This window comes from Fulmarus glacialis, unplaced genomic scaffold (genome assembly GCF_000690835.1).
Source record: "Fulmarus glacialis isolate BGI_N327 unplaced genomic scaffold, ASM69083v1 scaffold21056, whole genome shotgun sequence".
Lineage (NCBI taxonomy): Eukaryota > Metazoa > Chordata > Aves > Procellariiformes > Procellariidae > Fulmarus > Fulmarus glacialis.
The window spans coordinates 1-17828 of record NW_009217841.1 but is presented as its reverse complement, the minus strand read 5'-3'; the positions used below and the strand labels follow the sequence as shown (position 1 = coordinate 17828).

General features: G+C 49.1%; 1 protein-coding gene across 1 annotated transcript in view; it reads left to right on the top strand.

Annotated features, from left to right (window-relative positions):
• The window catches only part of FAT2 (FAT atypical cadherin 2), a gene marked incomplete at its 3' end in the record, with an annotated part of 62395 nt that extends 44573 nt beyond the window's left edge, over positions 1–17822 (top strand). Inside the window, exons 15-25 of the mRNA XM_009579842.1 lie at positions 651–1040; positions 2381–2595; positions 3235–3372; positions 4037–4180; positions 4891–5088; positions 6178–6985; positions 7774–7919; positions 11251–11692; positions 14217–14370; positions 16302–16894; positions 17716–17822. Coding sequence (XP_009578137.1) covers positions 651–1040; positions 2381–2595; positions 3235–3372; positions 4037–4180; positions 4891–5088; positions 6178–6985; positions 7774–7919; positions 11251–11692; positions 14217–14370; positions 16302–16894; positions 17716–17822 — 3335 coding nt within the window. The remainder of the gene's footprint in view (positions 1–650; positions 1041–2380; positions 2596–3234; positions 3373–4036; positions 4181–4890; positions 5089–6177; positions 6986–7773; positions 7920–11250; positions 11693–14216; positions 14371–16301; positions 16895–17715) is intronic.
• Between the last annotated feature and the right edge of the window lie 6 nt (positions 17823–17828).

Here is a 17828-nt window from a genome sequence, read left to right as displayed (position 1 = left end):
GGCTGGCATCAGCATTTTTGTGATCCTGTAGGAAGTGCAATATCTGTAGAAATATGCAAAGACAGACTTCGAGGACACGCTCAGTAACTGTAACCGTGATGCACAGTGCAAGCTGACACACGGTTTGTCTGGGATCCAAACTGGACAGAAATTTTACCAAAGATGGAGATCAAGAATGAGCGTAATAAGGAAAAAAGGAGCTTTAGATCTGAATGGGGTAGATGATATGGACGGAGAGGTCCTTCTGAAGACATGAAGATTCTCAGAAATATAGGTAAGGCTCCTAAGAAAGAAGCTTTTAATAAACCTCTCCAGCAAAGACTGAATTTACAATGACAGAGAAGCAAGATCATATTTATCTGCTTTACAAGCAGATATGAAGGGAAATGAAGTTTAAAAACAAGGGAATTAAAAATGGGAAGCACTAGTAAATGCAGACAGGCAATGCTGATGGATGATGGTGAGGGTAGCTAGATGTCTGAACTTGCAGATGGATAGGGGCACACTGGATGTTCATACAACCTCCATTTTCCCTAGACATTTAAGGTCATTTAGGTACACATAGTCCTAAAGGATTAAAAAAAAAAAAAAATTAAAACTGCAGCATTCCTACCCATGAATTAAATGCAGCCTGTCCCTTTTCCTTCCAGGTCTCAACGCTGAGGTGGTCTATTCTCTCTCTGACTCTGCCAATGGACACTTTTCAATTGAAGAAACCACAGGGGTGATCCGTCTGGAAAAGCCTCTGAAGGATTCGCAGCACTCGGCGTTTGAACTCACAGTCTGTGCTACCGACCGGGGCACCCCGCAGCCCCTCTCTGCTCTTGGCACTGTCACTGTCTCCGTTGTGGATCTGAATGAATATCTGCCTGTTTTCCTGGCCCCTGAATACGTGGCAATGGTAAAAGAAGACGTGGCTGTGGGTACGGAGGTCCTCAACTTGTCAGCATTGACAAGGGACAATGCAGAAAACACAGAGATCAAGTATGAAATTGTGAATGGCAACGACCATGGGAAATTTCAGCTTAACTCAAACACAGGTAAGATGGTCTCGTGCCCAAGCAAGGCCAGGTGGACCCAACATCAAAGGCTGTCATTGTATGCATCTTCTCTAGTTCTTCTCCATTTGGCTTGCACTTCTGCTCTCCTCTGTCTTTAGCCAGCACAAGGGTGGGGAATACAGTCTTCTCTTCTACTTTAAATTTTGCCAGCCAAGTCACTTAAAGAGTGATCCGAATCTTATTGAAATTGAAGGAAAGATTCCTGTCATATGTCTGGGACCTGACACGGGTCCATGGGCATGAGGAATACATAGAGAATAAGGTGGGGAAATTTTTACACTTCAAAATGCAGAAGTTGGTTTCATTTTTAAAAAGTGTCTCCATCCTAATCTCACAAGGAACCTTTAGCCCAGGGTAGCAGGCAGCTTTATTAGGTAGCACTCAATGAATGTGGATAATACCAATCTATTAACCATGAGCACGTGTTGAGCAAGGTTTACTAGCCAAATAAAGCACTGCTCTGTTTGCAGAGAGCTGACAAGAGCTGTTATTGGAAGGCCAATGTTAACTCTGTGAAACAAGCCCTTGGCTGATCATTAATGGCCTTCTGCCCTTGGCTGTAACATCCTCATTCACAGTTCCTTCCTCAGCTTCTCTGTCCCCAAGGCTTTTGCTAATTTTTCCAGACCAATCTCCTTGTGAGTTTGTATGTCTTAAAAGATAGAGAACAGTGTCATTTCCAGGGAATAATTTTGTGACTTTTTCAGTCCTGAACCCAGGAAATCATTGAAGTACACAGGTACACTCTGTCCCCTTTTTTTTTTTTTTTTTGCTTTCACTTTATGTGTTTAGTCCCTGTTCCTCGCTCGTTTTTTAAGATTAGTAGCCTCCTCCTTCTTTCTGTGTTGCATCCCAAGCCTCACTTACTTACAAATCACAGCATCTTGCCGTACGCCTCTTTCTCTTGTGCACCCTGCATCTACATCTCACACCTTTTCATCCTGCCTGTGGCACAGTTCAGTGATGCTCTACTACTGCCTTGGTCACAGCTTTCAATAGCACTGTTGGACTCTGATCCTATTTTGTCCCAGGTCTCCTCCAAACAAGATTCCTGGAGACCTTCCAGAATGAGAGTTTATTTCATCTCTTCAAACACTTGCTACCAGAATAAGGCAGGTTATGGCAGAATCAGTTCAATTACATTTGTTTTATGTGATGCCATGACTTTCAATATCCTGATTTAACCAAAGCTAGGTCAACAGCACCTTTTCAGCTAGCAGTTTGGCAATCATCTTGGTATATCTCCAGTATTCCAAGAAACCTCATGTACCATTCATTCAAAATATCTTCTGTACTTTTCTATCCATCTGCCAATGCAGGTGCCTTATATATAAATGGGAGCTTGGACTTTGAAGCGAGTCATGAATATTACTTATCCATCGAGGGCACAAGGAAGGGCTCAGCTTCTCTCAGCGATGTGACCATGGTGGTGATCAACATAACCGACATCAATGACCATGCACCAGAATTCATCCAAGACCCTTACTTCGCTGATATCCGGGAGGATGCTGCAGTTGGAGAAATCATCCTCACGGTATGATTATGAACCAGGCCAGATGTCTTTACCTAATCTTTTACTTGTGCTATGCATTATTTACTCTTCTTTTGCAATTTACTTTTCCTTGGACACAGCCACCTCAGTGAGTGTGTGAGATTCAACATCTAAGATTTAAGCATGACTTTAAAAAAGGATGATTGCCAGAATTCCTGACACTCCATAGACAGGGAGAACACTTCGCCTCAGAAGATACTTTTAAGTGAAAGCTTGAGATACCTAAGGGGCGCTCAGGAGCTTTGAGGACCTCCCAAGAGAGTTAAAATGTCTGCAGAAGGCCAATACCCACCCTTGTGACCTGGGGAAGGCAGAGGCTTCCCTGGGCAAGAATAGTGGAGCCCAAGGTATACCCATGTGAAGTTCCCTGCCCAGCCGGTGTAACCATCACAGGGGTGGTAAAGACAGGAAAGAGAAAAGGAGAAAGCCATTGTTGTAGCTTTGACGAGTTTTGTCTTGAAAAAACTAATGAATAACTCTTATGTAAACCACCTTCCTCCTTCTTCCTCATTTGAGGCAAGCTCAAACCGGTATCTTCAAATGACAAGGAGGTCCTGCCCCCATTACTCCATGGCAAGGCCTTTTTGGGCCAGGGGTCCTAGCTTTTTTTTCTCCTAACAGGTGTCAGCTGATGACCTGGATGGAGCAATGAACAATCAGATCACATATTCAATCGTGGGAGGGAACCCACTGGGACACTTCGCCATTCAGCCCAAAAGTGGGCAGATCAGCATCGCCAAGCATCTGGACAGGGAGGAGGTGAGTTCAAGAAAATGGGAACAGGGAGTCTAAAACAGATGTGCCCCAAAAGACTGAGGGAGCACGGTATATTCAGCTACCCGCTGCTTTCTGAATGATCTACTCGTAATACTGTAAGCAGAAGGCAAGTCTTTCAATCATTCATTCATTTTCTAGACTCGCAGATACTGCTGTAGGAAGGATGGGCTTTAGGGAGGGCAATATAGCCTTCAGTGGTCACAACTGTGGGCTATGGTCTGCTCCTCTGGTGCTTCAAGCTGGCTGGGTGAGAGTCAGCCCAAACTGGAAACCAGCATGGTTGGTTTCTGCTTCTCTGTATTAGAGCATTATAGGTATGGGGAGGAGATGGAAAGGTCATCTGGACAATCTCTCATTCATAAAGCACTAGCAGCTCAAAAAAACTATTGGCAGATGTTTGCCCAGCTTGGTCTCATCCATCTTTGGCAAGTTGTTTTCCTTCTCTTCAACTATTGTGAGGCTAATTTTCTTTAGCAATGTGCTTTGAGATTTATAGATGGAGAGTCTTAGCCAAGAGCAAAGCTATTGTTATGGTGCAATGCACAGCCTCAAGCATTTTAACAAGCTGCAGCAGAGTAAAACATCAATGTGAGAAAGCCAGCATTCCTCTATTTCTCCAAGTAATAATGCACTATAAATCCTCCAGATCCCCGGCTATTCCCTGACAGTTCGAGCCACAGACAACGGTCACCCTGCTCAGTTCAGTGACGTCGCTGTGCGTGTCCACGTGTCTGATGTCAATGACAACCCTCCTCGGTTCTTCCAGCTCAACTACAGCGTGGTGGTGCAGGTAAGCCAGAGGTGGCTTGTTCTCCTGGTCTGTCTCAGGGTATAAGGTACTCATGCATGGGCTGCTGTTGGAGCAGAGAGGTGAGACAGTGATGAAGCATGGATGGTGTTGCTTTGTGCTCATTGCCACAAAGAGCTGGTAGCATCTGCAGGGGCAGATATTCTGCCAACAGATGCCATTTTCTCCTTCCAATAGCTTCAGGCACCTCTTGTCCGTTCAGTACAGAGAGTGCAGAGCTTTTCACACTTTCCAAGCCTGACTTGCAGCCCCTTTCTCCTTTGTAATTGTCCATGTCTACACCACAACATAAAGAGCAGACCCAAACACATGATCAAGCATCGTCATGTCCACTGGATGGAGCCCAGTTGTCACTTGGACTCGTAACACCTATAGGTACTCAGAAAGAGACATACACAAAACATGCTTTCATCTGCTTTTGTGCTGACATGACTCAAGGGGAAAATAATGGCATCAGCTCAACTGTCTGCGCTTAGCTGCCACATATGTAATGCCATGAAAAGGAGTCTCTTGCCACCACTGGGTCTCTGCCATTGCTGGCAAGAGTCTCAGTCTTTGTGTATCAAAGAGATGCATATGGGGTGTGGGATTTGTTTCCCTGTTCCTGATCCAGCAGCTCTAGGGGCACTGTGGGTTCCCCTGGGCCTTTTCTCTTTGCTGTCTTTCTCCACTAGCATCTTTCCCCATTTCAGGAGAATGCTCCCGTGGGTACAAGCGTCCTGGAGCTGATTATGAGCGACAGAGACTCCCCAGAAAATGGACCACCGTATTCATTCCAGATCACCCAGGGCAACGACGGGAAGGCTTTTGATGTCACCCAAAATGGTCTACTGGTGACATCATCCATCCTGAACAGAAGAACAAAAGAACAGTACCTATTACAAGTCCAGGTAGAGCCTGCCTTACTGCCTGATATCTGAATTCCCCAGCCAGATTTAGTAGTAACAAAATGAGATTAGGATGGCACAGCTGGATGGAAACATCTCTGGCTTTGGAGAAACCCAATCCAGGCACAAATAGTGCAGCTTGGATCCAGCTCCAGAGCTCATTTCTCCACACAGTCTGCCCACAAGAAGCTGGGGGCCAGCTTCTGCATTGGTAAAATCAGATAACATGATCATGAGAAATATTCTGTCAGCAGTTTCCTTAGGCAGATGCTTTTCCCAGCATCATTCTAGTGACTTCCAGTTTAAAGTGAGACCTGGATCTGGTCCTACAAACTTTCTGCAATTATTCTTGTCATTTAAGAAGTGGTTTAAGTTCCTCTTCGAAGAGGATTTCTATTGTTGCAGAGTGAATTAATTATTTTTCAATGTTATCAGTAAGGATAGTCCATTACAGACAAAAGGATAATAACATGTAAAGTACATACTTCTTCAGTAATGGTAGTTGTTCTAAAAGCTAGGTACTATTATATTATAAACCTCAACCACTAACTGCCTAAGATTAGGGACAAACTCATTCTATAATCTGATTATTTGCATTTTTCTATTTTGAGGTTCCTTGACTCATGCTAGACAGACAGTGTCAGAGGTGGGACACAGGCTTAAATAGTCCAGAAGGTGAGCAACTATGTTGATGTGCGTAACTGCTTTATATCTTTGTACACTCAGTTACGCCAGGAACCCCAAAGATTGGCAGCATCACTAAAGATGATTAATCCTCAGGAAATCAGAGCTACTCAGGTGTGCCTCAGCTGCTGATGAGCGCACACAGAAATGCGCATGACCCCACCGCTGACAGAAGGTCTCAATCAGTCTCCATGTTGCTGTTTCCCTAGGGCCAGCTCCAGGCAAAGGACCAACACTGCTGCCAATTTTTCCCATTCCTTCTTCATTCCCAATCCACTGCCTGACAGCTTCCACCCATTGCTACCTGCAAGGCATTCTCCTTCGCAAGACTTATCAGCCCATCCAGTCAGGTGAGGTGACAGTAAGTCAGCATGTGGCTATAATGGATCCTTCTCTTTTCCTTGACAGGTCTCCGACAGCGGTATCCCTCCCCTGTCCTCATCTGCATTTATAAATATCCAAGTGACTGAGCAGAGCCAGTATGCCCCCTCAGCCCTTCCCCTGGAAATATTCATCACCACCAACGAGGAAGCCTTCCGAGGTGGCGTTCTGGGCAAGATCCATGCCACAGACCGAGACCCCCATGACACGCTGGTGTACACTTTGGTAGCAGAAGTGCCCCAGGAGGGGCTCTTCTCTGTTGGGGCTGCGGATGGGAAGATCATTGCTGGGGACAAGCTTCCCCATGGCCACTATCTTCTGAATGTGACAGTCAGCGATGGTACATTCATAGCCACCACCAGCGTCAACATCCACGTGTGGTGCTTCACACAGGAGGCCTTGGACAAGGCGGTGGTGCTACACTTCCGCCACCTCTCCCCTGAGGAGTTTGTGGGGGACCATTGGCGCAACTTACAGAGATTTCTGGGAAACATCCTTGTCACCCGGCGCCAAAACATCCACATGGCCAGCTTACAGCCTGCAGCTACCTCTGATGGAGTGGACCTGCTCTTGGCTGTTGGAGAGCCGCACGGCTCCTTGTATGAGCCTCGGGTCCTCGCAAATAAGATCACTGTGTCAGCTGGGGAGATGGACCAACTTGTTGGTCTCCGGATGAAGAAGGCAATTCATGTGCCATGTCACGGGTCAGATTGCGCCCACCGTGTCTGCAAGGAAACCATTCAGCTGGATCCAGGCATGATGTCTACTTACAGCACTGCCCGACTCAGCGTCCTCACCCCACGGCACAGCTTGGACCAAATCTGTTCTTGCAATGGTAAGCAATCCTTCCTGATAGTGTCCCACACTATAAGCCAGGGCATATTCTGTTTTCCTTCAGTGCATTGTAAAGCACCTGGACTTTCCACAGAATTAGGTTGTCCCAATGACCAACAACTTTGCCTGCAATTTCAAAGCCAAATCTAAACTCTTAGAGCTTGAAAGTTTCACTTTTTTTTTTTTTAATTAATCTCCTGTAATATTTCATTAAATAGCAGCAACCTCTATCCATCTCATTGGGAAAAGTCACTCATACCTAGCAGGTAATGAAGCTCAGTGATCAGAATTTTGATCTTCAAGCTCCTGTGTGGATCCTAGAGTCAGCAAAACACAGACTAACTGAAAAATTTGAGGAAAGGCAAATAAAGCGTATTTGTTATACTCACTCTAGAATACTTCAAGAAATAAATGGACGGAGCAGGGGTAGAGGTTAGCATCACTTGGGCAGGAATGGTAGGGGGATACCATAGAATAACATAAAGACTTATTAAGGTTGAGGAAATTCAAGGGTGTTGTAAACCATGCTGAGGGCACCTCGAAGGTGCTATAGGACAGAAATAGCAGGGCTGCTATTGCAGGATTGTTTTACAGTTGAGTACATAGAAGAAATACTGGGAGTTCCAAATGGGATCTCTGGGAGATACAGTGCAGCTATACATGGGTTGCTGTGGACAGGACTGGTCCTGGACAGTTATGGTGCCAGGCTGGGAAAAGAGGCAAGGTTGGATACAGTCCATAGTCTCAAAGTGTGACAAAGATGAGACCTTCCACTCAATCTCCTTCCAGGAACGGCTGTGAGGTTTGGGGGCCACAGCTACATTTGGTACCAGCACTCACAGATCGGCTCCTGGCACATGCACTTTCGCCTGAAGACCCACCAACTGCACGCTGTTGTGTTCTACGCTAATGGGACTGACCACGCCACTTTGGAGGTATGTATTGCGATGCACAGGGATTTCTTTCCAGCATCAAAAACACTTATTCTTTCGGGGAAGGAAATCACAGAAAGAAGATGCAATAATATGTACCTTTAGTCATTCATCTAGCTAAAATATAAGACTTAGGAAGACCAAGTGAGAGCCAAGCACAGTTTGGTAATTGCTCCAACCACAACTAGTGAATTATTTTTTACATTTGTGAATGCACGTGCTAGTCTCTGGTGTGAAGGCAGCGTGCACCCATATCATAGATTTACATCATCTTTTTTCCTTACTGCTTGCTTCTCCATCCCTCTCTTGTATCACACCTCTCAGGGCAAAGAATTTACCGGGTGGAATTTTCCCCAGACCAGTCTGCTTCCACTGTAGCAAAGGGCAAACTTCCCCCCAGACCTTAGGAGTGGAGTCAGACTCCCACTGAGTACACAAACCATTTTGCCAGACCATGTTATGGCTCAATCCAGCATAGAGGAGGCAGCCACGTTGGGCTACAGGGTTGAGGTAACAGGGTAGAGACGAGGAGGGCAGAGGTGAGCTCTGAGAATGGGAATGATATCGCCAGCCTTTACCTACACCACAGCACATGCATCTAGTCAAATGGACCACAAATTAAAGGACCTTTACAATAATGGACAGAACAGACAAAACATGCTATTTCTCAACCCCCCCCCTCTTTCCAACCACTTTCTTCAGGCAGTTTCACTGCTTAAGACACCTGCAGACCCAGGAACATTTCAGTCTGATCGCTCTCCTCCCTCTGGCTGCACACTGAATTGACCCAGCATTCAAAGATCATCTCCCTCTTCCACTTTGGCAACAGAAGGAAAGCAGCAGATGACTAAAGAATAGGGGTTTTGTATATTCCTTATCAATTAAATACGGGATAATCAGAGACCAAGATCATAGGATATACTTAGCAGCTTAGAGAGATTTGTCCCCGAGACTAATCACGTTGAGATCTACACTCTGTAACCTACCTGTCCCTGAATTCCTTCATCCCTTCTCATGGTTTCACAACCCCATCTTCCTATTTTGAAATACTTTTCTTTCCGCTATTATAAAAGACCCACACAGACAGGGAGCTACACAGCAGCCAACGCCCAGAGACCTGCCCAAAGTACATATTGCAAGCTCCTGCTGCCACAGCCATCACTCCTCAAGAGCAAGAGCAGAGGAACATCATTCATATGTCCAGTATCCACCTCTGAGAGTGACTTTAAGCTGCATTGTAAAGGGCTGATTGAAAAAACTTCTCAAGAAAGGTCTCCAGCTTTCTGACCCGTCTCTGGGAAGGAGAGTCACGAAGTAGTTCAGCAGAAGGAGTTCAGCACTCGGGATGGTGCTCAGAAAGAGTGAGATGACAGGAAGCTCTACTGAGCCAGGCCTTGACACAGAGTCAAGGGAGAAAAGACTCATTATTGATGGAGTTCAGTGTGCCCATGATCTCCTGGACCCAGATGTCTCCACAAGCTTTTCAGTAGGAAACATTCATAAAGCCTTCACCACAACGTTGCCTGTGAATCATTTATTCCCCGACTCACTTTATTAACAATATCTCAGGAACAAACCTTTTCTAGACCATCTGGCCTGAAAAAAATGAAGGAATCCCTCAAGATTTTAAGCTTTGTGGACTGCAGTACTCTAAGTATGAGCCAAAGCTTTGAAAGAATCATAACTGATGGTTTGTAGATTTGGTGAAGAGGATGAGTTCTCCCAAGGGCATGCATATCACCACTCTTCCAATCTCTAAGCTCTCCTGATGTTCGGAAATAGGGTGCAGCAAGAGGATGGCAAACCAGGCAAGCTGGGAAAGACTTGGCAGTCTGTCAGTTCTTGCTCCAGGGAATCGAGTTCTCAGCTGTCTCCCAGCCCCAGAAATTGATAAGCCCAATCTACAGACCCATCTGAAGTGAAATCATGTTCCTCCAGATGAAGTGAAGTGACAAAGTTCTCTGGTGCACTTGCCAATTGTGCAAAGAGATTTACACGCATGTTGCCCTGAGGCCCTTCCACGGCGTGTGCCAGCTGCATCTAGTTCTTCCTTCCTTCAGCAGTTGCTTTCTCCTCCCACTGGGATTTATTTATACCATGGACTTCTCTAGGAGTTAACTGTTGTCCTGCTCTGTTTTTGACCTCTCCAGAGTAGCCCCATCATATCGTACGTAGGTTCCTCTAGAGTTCAGCGTAGCCCATAATCACTGCTCCTTTTCCAAGGACCACCACTCCTCGGTGTCTCTAATGCCCCCCACGGAGATCTCTTTTGCCTGGGATGAATTGCCCGATGTTACGTAGCAAGCTCTGCAGGTTTTCCATGAATGTTTCATTCCATCTCTTTTCTCCTTCTCCATAGGCTCTTGACTTCTATGAGAGAAAGGTTTTATCAACAAAGCACTAGGGAGAAAAAGGTGCAAGAGAGGTTTACCCCTGACTTCACCCTGGAAAAACACAGCTAACCTTTCCTTTCTCCCTCCTCCATATGAGTTTTAAAGATGAATCTTGGGCCGCAAATAGGAATTTCTGATGTCCCAGTTTAATGCAGAAGACACTGGTGCGGTTCACTTTTAGAAGCTCAATATCTTGTCTCCCTCCCATCTGCTGGAGATCAAGGATTAGATTGCAACACCTATCAGCAGCTTTGGCCTGGCTTTCCAGCATGCTGGTTAGGAGCTGGGTACAACCGTAATTCCTTTCTCTGCCTCCCAACTCTTCCTTGCCTCCTCCAGAGAAAGCTGCCAGTACTCCTCCTCGCCAAGGTCCTTTTAGCACCCTCACCCATGCCAAAGGGGGAACTGCTCCAGCACCTTCCCCACCATTAACAAGACAGCGAGAACAAAATAAAGGCCACATGGCCCAGAACAAGAGTCTACCTGTGACTGGTGGATGGAGTTATGGATAGTCTGAATACCAGGGCTCTGATTAGGCTCAGAAAGCAGGGAGAAGGCGTGAGCAGCTGCAGGAGTACGAACACATGGCTCTGCACCCTGTTACGTGAAAGATGAGCTTCCCTCCCTGCACATTGGTCAAAGGTTGCAGAGAAGGACTACGGGTGAAGTTGTGCGAGAGATAATGGTGTTTTGCACCAAATAAAGGAGGCTGCAGCCACTTACACAGGCTTTAATTGATCCATGCAAAGCTTAATATGGGTGGAAGGGGCTGCATTTGCCTAGCTGGTAATTCTTGGAGTCTGAAGGTTGGGATCCATCTTGACCCTCAAAGCTTAGGCAGGGAGAGAGGAGAACAAGAAGCAGGAGAAGTTTTGAAAGCCTCCATGAACAGCAGCCACCTGTATCACAGCTAACCATGACTTCTGGGATGTGTTTTGCAGATGGTTGATGGAGTGCCCCAACTTGGGTACAGCTGCCGGGGGAACTACACCGGGAATCTCTCCTCCTCACGTTTTGTGAGCGACGGTGAGTGGCACTCAGTCTTCCTGGAGGTGAAGAACACATCTGTCCGCCTGCTCATCGATGGACTGGGAAACGCCTCTCTCCAGCTGCCAGCGACCTGTAGCATCTCCCAAGGCAGACGAGACTTGCTTTTTGGGGGCCTCCGGCAGCCGCTCCAGTCCCAGAGAGTCACACGGGGGTTCAGGGGCTGCCTCGACGTGGTTGCAATCAACGGCAGAGAAGTGGTTCTCCTGCCCGGGAAAGGGCAATCAAAGGAAGTCGTGGAGGAGGTGGGAATAAAGCAGTGTTGCTCCCCCACTGGTGCCTGCAGCAGCAACCCATGCCTCAACAATGGGATGTGCTCTGAAACTCATGGAGGAGGTATGTGAATATCCAACACAGAGCAATAAGCAGTGAGGGGAGGGAAAGGTGCAACCTCTTCATTCATCCCTAAGTGAGGTGATAATCCAGAGGAGAATCAGAGGTCCCCTGTCCTGAGGGACCTCAAGTGGTAGCTGACTCAGTGCAGCAGCAGCTGTGGGGTATGAGATCGTATGAGCCATCATCCTGGCTCTCATCGGCAGACCATGGCCCGGAGGGCAGGAGGGTGTTTCTAAGGAGTGTACATGACCTAGGAGCATGCAGCATTGCCAAAAACTCAAATGCAAATAGAAATTCCACCCACCCCTCTGCATCCTCTTTGCTTAAGGAGCCATTAGCGAGGCTGGAATCAGGCAAGATGGGATCACGCAGTGATGGTATCTGGGCAGAAACAAGCCAAGATCTTGGTCTATTCCCACTGCAGTCAGTGACTCCCCGGGGCTATGGGAAGGGATATGGGAAAACCATAAGCTCAAATCCAAGAGTCTCAGGCTAACATGGGGTGCACACGCTCAGCAGAGGTTTGGTACCAGGCTTTTCCCAAGACAGTCTCACCACTGCCCCGTTCCTTCCATCACAGGGTCTCCCCATAGCGAGCTGTATCACAGGGACAGGGCTAGTTTGCAGTGGCCTCAGGGGGAGGAACCACTCCCAGCGATGTCCACCCTTGTGTCACTGCCCTACACCCACGTCCCAGCTTCCAGCACAGTGGGGTGCACCCCATAATGCCCTGTCCATCGAGACAGTCTGTGCTTTGGCCCTTCCTTGGGGCAGAGGTGCTTTCCAGGCTGCTGCGTGGGGAGCTCCTCCCGCAGCTCTGTGCTCTTTGGGGTCACTGCCAAAGCCCACACCCTGCCCGGCAAGCAAGCGAGGACGGAGGAGGGAGCACACCTCCTCCTGCCCTGCCCGCAGCCTCTGGGAACAAGATTCCCAGCCCTGTCGACTCAGCAGCTGCCTGGTTCAGGTGAACTTGTTTGACACAAGGTACATCTAAACCAAACAGTTAGCCAGGCTGGCACTCGTGCCTCAGCTTTACTTGAGACCCTCCACACAGAAAACCCCTCTGGCTGGGCTGGAAGGGGCTCAAAGCCCATGAGGTGAAAACTCGTCTCTGCTCTAAGTCAAGGCATCACCTGCTTGTTTTGCAGAGAGCATACAATGGGAGGAGGAAGGAGGAAAATCACTCCCTCATTAATAATCTAATAAACACCCAGTGCCCTTCCCATACTTTCCTTCCAAGGTGATCAACTTCTCCTGCAAATGGCCCAACTGCCCAGGAAAGAGCCTGTGGGACATGGTCCCAGGCAGAACCACGCAGGACACAACTGCAGGGAAGGGGTTGCTCAAGGGACATTTAGTTTGTGAGGTTATCCTGGGTGCTTGGCTTCTTTGCGCGTTGTGGGCTCAGTCCTGGAGACCACGGGCATGCAGCGCGAGCTTATGCAAAACTCTGCCCGGGGATCTCAGGCATGGGATTACATGCACAGGCAAAGACACGTCTGTGCAAGCGAGCCTGGGTAAGCCACGTGGCCGCGTGAGAACGCATCTGTGCGGAAAGGGTCAAAGCCAGACCAGCCACCACATCAACCACAGCGCTCAGGACCACAGGCACAAACACATGTGAACCCCCGCATCCAGGAACACGTGTGTTTGGGCACACGTAGCCCTACAGGCAACGTCCAGCACCTGCTGCACGAGTGCCAGCATGTCCTTGTTGTACAACCACTAACATGCATGTGGAAACAGGTCTGCATTTGTTCAGACTGTGCTCTAAAGCAGGGATGTTTAGCTTGTGGATGAGTAGCAAAGACTTTTCAAGCGTGCTGCAAGGTGGAAACTCTGAACTTCCCGCACGGTACCACCAGCCGAGTGACTAGCAAGAGCTCAGCACGGCCAGGGACATTCCCATGCTTAGGGCTACACTAAGCAGCAGCCAAAAAGACAAACAGCAGCAGCCCCCTCCAAGTCCCCGGGTTTCTCTCTGGCTGCGACCAGACATCTCCTGTAGGCAAGAGAAACCCAACGTGTTGAGACAGGCGCTTCATACCGCGAGAACTCGCAGGACCAAAGACTTCAGAGAACAATAAGTTACAGAGGATTGCATTTAGCAGAGTCAGAAACTGTGAATCAGCCAGCCAGGCTCCCCTTCCTTTAACCTGAATTTGTCCCCCAGCTTCCCCATGCAATAAAACTGTGCCCTGAATACATCCCTAGCAAGAGAGGGTCTGTGGCAGGAGAGGACAGGCTTGACTTATTGCTTAAATAGCTCTCTAGTGCCATTGGATTGCCCCAGAGTGGCCGGCCAGCCTCCAGCAACTGCTCCAGGTCCTGTAACCTACCCACCAGCCCTCTGTGGATGGCTTGGGTGCCCAAGAGCACCTCCTGTGGCAGCAAGTACCTATGCTTAGCTAGCCGGATTGAGCCCTCTGTGGGTGCCATCAGCACCAGGCGCTGCTCCTCCCTGTTCTTGCTAGTTCTTCCATGTGGATATAGTCTCTTCACGGCACTGTCTCACCCTCTCCAGGTTACACCTGCATCTGCCCCGGGCTGTTTTCTGGTGAGCACTGTGAGCTAGGGGACAGTCCCTGCGAGTCCAAGCCCTGCCTGCACGGGGGAACCTGCACCCTCTCTGCCACTGGCTACTCCTGCCACTGCCCTGACTGGTACCTGGGCGAAAGGTAAGGTCTGGGCAAGCTTCAGGCCATATGATCTTCCATGGTGGGCTGAATACATGATCTCTGCCAACGAGCATTGCACATTTCTGGAGCTCACCAGACACTCTGGGTTTAAGTGCAAATTGCATGTACCTGAGCATTGCAGCAGGGAAGTGTCCGAAAGCAGAGCTGAGCAGACCAGGGCACAAATAGCTCTGCCATCATGTGGTCATTGCCCCTCTGTGCCTATCTCCTCTGACCAGGGGGAAAAAAAAAAAAGAAAAAAAAAATCTCCTCACAGATGCTTTACATGCCTGCAGATGTTATGCTTAGTGCAGGTTCAAAGCGTCTCCTTGCGAGGAGAGAGTCTCTCCCCACACGCTGCTCCTCCCCGCAGTGTGTGCGGAGCTCGGTTGTGATGGTGGCATCCTCCTTGAGGCCAGGGCTGCCTGGGAGCAGGGTGTGGGCAGGCAGTGCAGCAGGAGGATGTCCTGAGGCTGGGGGGAGGCTGGCTAGCACAGTTGTGAGCTGCCCCCTCCCTCCGTAGCTGGGACACCCACCCTGGGTGCTACAGGGACTGTTTCTGCCCAGGACCAGCTCTGCAGGGCTCGTCCAAGGGGAATTTCTGTCCCAGGTCACAGCCACGATTCATCCAATTCAAAGCTCAGCTCAGGATAGTGGGCTATGCTGAAAAGCAGGTGCAGGACGTCATTCCCCCTCTCCTGTCAGATAGCCTACAGCTCCCCATTATCACGAGGTGTTGGAGTGTTTGGCTTTGGCCCTGAACCCTACGGTTCACATCACTTTGAAGTTCTCACCATCAGTGTCACAGCTTGGATACATTTCCTATATGAAATGTCAGTGCGCGCTTGCCAGATATCTGCAGCTAGAGGATTAACCCAGACCCAGAGGCTGCTCTGCTGCAAAGTTACCCGCCGCAGCCACGCACCCCCTCCAAGCCCCATGCCCTGCCTCCAGCCCAGCCTGATGGGGGGTCCCCAGCACAGGCTCAAAAAGCATCACGTCCAGTTGATCCTTCTGCTTTAGTCGTTTAGCCAGGATGAACACTGGTCCTTTGAATCAATGCAAAGGCAGAAATTATTCGTGCAACTCTTGGAATAAAAGTAAGTAGCTGAGCATTAGGTGGCAGTGTAATATCTGAAATCGCCAGTCGCCCAGCTGGAGCCTGTGGGTGCATGTTGCACACACCAGCTCACACATCCTAAAATACTGACTAAGAAACAAGAAGAGCCCAAACCTCAAAGTTTGTTCAGTAACAAGAAAAAAAAGGAAGGAAAGCCAACAAAGCATTGCATATTCCCCCTAGCATGGGGGGATCATTACTGTTGGAAGGAAACTTCCCCTGTACTGCTGGTGAACATTTAGGTTGTGTGGGGTGGAGCAGAACAAAGAATCAGAAATTCAGTCTCAGTTCTGCAGATGCTCCATATAATGCCAAAAAAGCTTCTCCAACAAGGTTGCCCATTCAGACTAGATGTTCCCCAAATGTTTTCTGCAACCTGCCAAGTTCCACAGATCACCCTGAGACCCCACAGAGCCTGAAGGACATATGAAACTTCATAAGAGGTTAACACATCTCAGAGTGACCCTGGGCTCCCTAATTTAAAAGGATAGGAGCATCTCGCTATGCAGTGTTAGCCCTAGAAACTCCAAATACTCCTCTGAGGCAGGAAGCCCCTCGTTTTAATTTGTTGCATATGACTGAAAAATAGGACCATCCTGTAAAACACGGCCTCCTGAAAAGCGTCATTTCATACTCAAGGATCATGGTCCTCTGCCAGGAGAGGCACGTAGAACGAGTCTAGCAAGAGAGGGAGAGCAGACCAGGGTGGAACATCCTTGGCCAGCGTAAGTCAGAGCCCTGCATAGGATTATGCAGTTTTAGCTGCATCCCCAGGTTAATGGTGGTTGTCTCCATCCCGTCCCCACCACAGGTGCGAGAAGCTGGCCGAGGAGTGCCAAGACAACCCATGCCGAAATGCAGGGCGCTGCGTGAGCAACCAGGGCTCCATCCATTGCATCTGCCCATCGGATTACCAGGGGGACTACTGCACACAGCCCATCATCACCCCCGCCATCGTGCCCACGCAGTGGGCGGTGGGGCCCGAGGAGATTGCGGAGATTGTAGCCGGCGTGCTGGGGGTGGCCATCCTGGTCGTGGCCTTCGCGCTCATCCGCAAGCGCTACCGCCACCGGGCCAAGGCACACAAGCCCGTGGCCCGGGAGGACCCTGACCTGCTCTCCAAGAGTGAGTTCTCCAAGAGCGTGGGAGTGGGCACCCAAGCCGTGCCACCCATCGAGCTCAACATCCTCAGCGATGCAGCACACAACAACCTGGACCGGGCCACGCCGGAGCAGCGCAAACCCACCAGCACCCCTGAGTTCGTCACCTTCAACTCGGCCAACGCCCCAAAACACCGAGGCACCATTGTGTGCAGCGTGGCACCCAACCTGCCCCCCGCTGCACCCCCCTCCAACTCCGACAACGAGTCCTTCATCAAATGCACCTGGGCCAGGGAGGAGATGGGTCAGTAGCCACAGCTTTTTCTTGCTCTTACACATCCTTCTTCCCCCTGTGAAGCGGATCGAAGGTTTGCAAACTTGACGGACCAACTGCGTTGGTTAAAGCCAAGCAAAGCACAGGCCAAGCCCTGCTATAGGTCCTTTATTGGCTTTTCCCTCCCTGCTCACCAGTACATCCCAGTTTTCAGCTTTAACCTGCTCAGTCTTCTACACAATCAGCAGGGAAACCATTAATGCACAGTCTGGATTCCCACACATCCTGGGTCAAAGACCCTATAAAAGAGAATAATGAAGCTAAGGGGAAAAAAATTAAGAACACAAAAGTCAGTGTGAGTTTTAGTGGAGGCATTTGCATCAACGCTGCTAGGCAGAGGGATCACCCCCTCAGGGAAACACCTTGCATGGCTCCGGGCAGCAAGGCCACTGCTTTCTCCCTGTGCAGTTCATCACCAAAGGATGCTGTTAGGAAAGAGTTCACCAGAGTAACTACAGGGAAAGGGAGAGATCCGGTGGATCACTGGCTCTGCCCCCATCCCCTCATCATGCAAGCTTCTTGCATCCAGATGGCGTGAAAAAGTGTGTCTTTTGGGTGCTAGAGCAGGGGATGTGTTGGTGGGAACACTGCCCAGGCACAGCCAGGGGTGCCCTCGGGTCCCCTCAATTCCCAAAGCAGCAACTACAACTCCCCTGTCCTCATGTCTCCTCTCCTCCCTGGTCTGCCACATCTCCTGCGGGCTCGGGGTCTACAGAAGGAATTAGCAGGAGGGCAAGAGGGGGGAAAACACCACCTTGAATTGCAGCTAACACAACTCTGTTTTATTCCAGTCTACCCAGCAGAAACAACCTACTGGCCCCCCCGGTACCTGTCATCAGATGTCCAGGAATATTCCCACTACGAGATCATTCAAGGCCCCCCTGCGTCCTCCTCCCACCCTCCT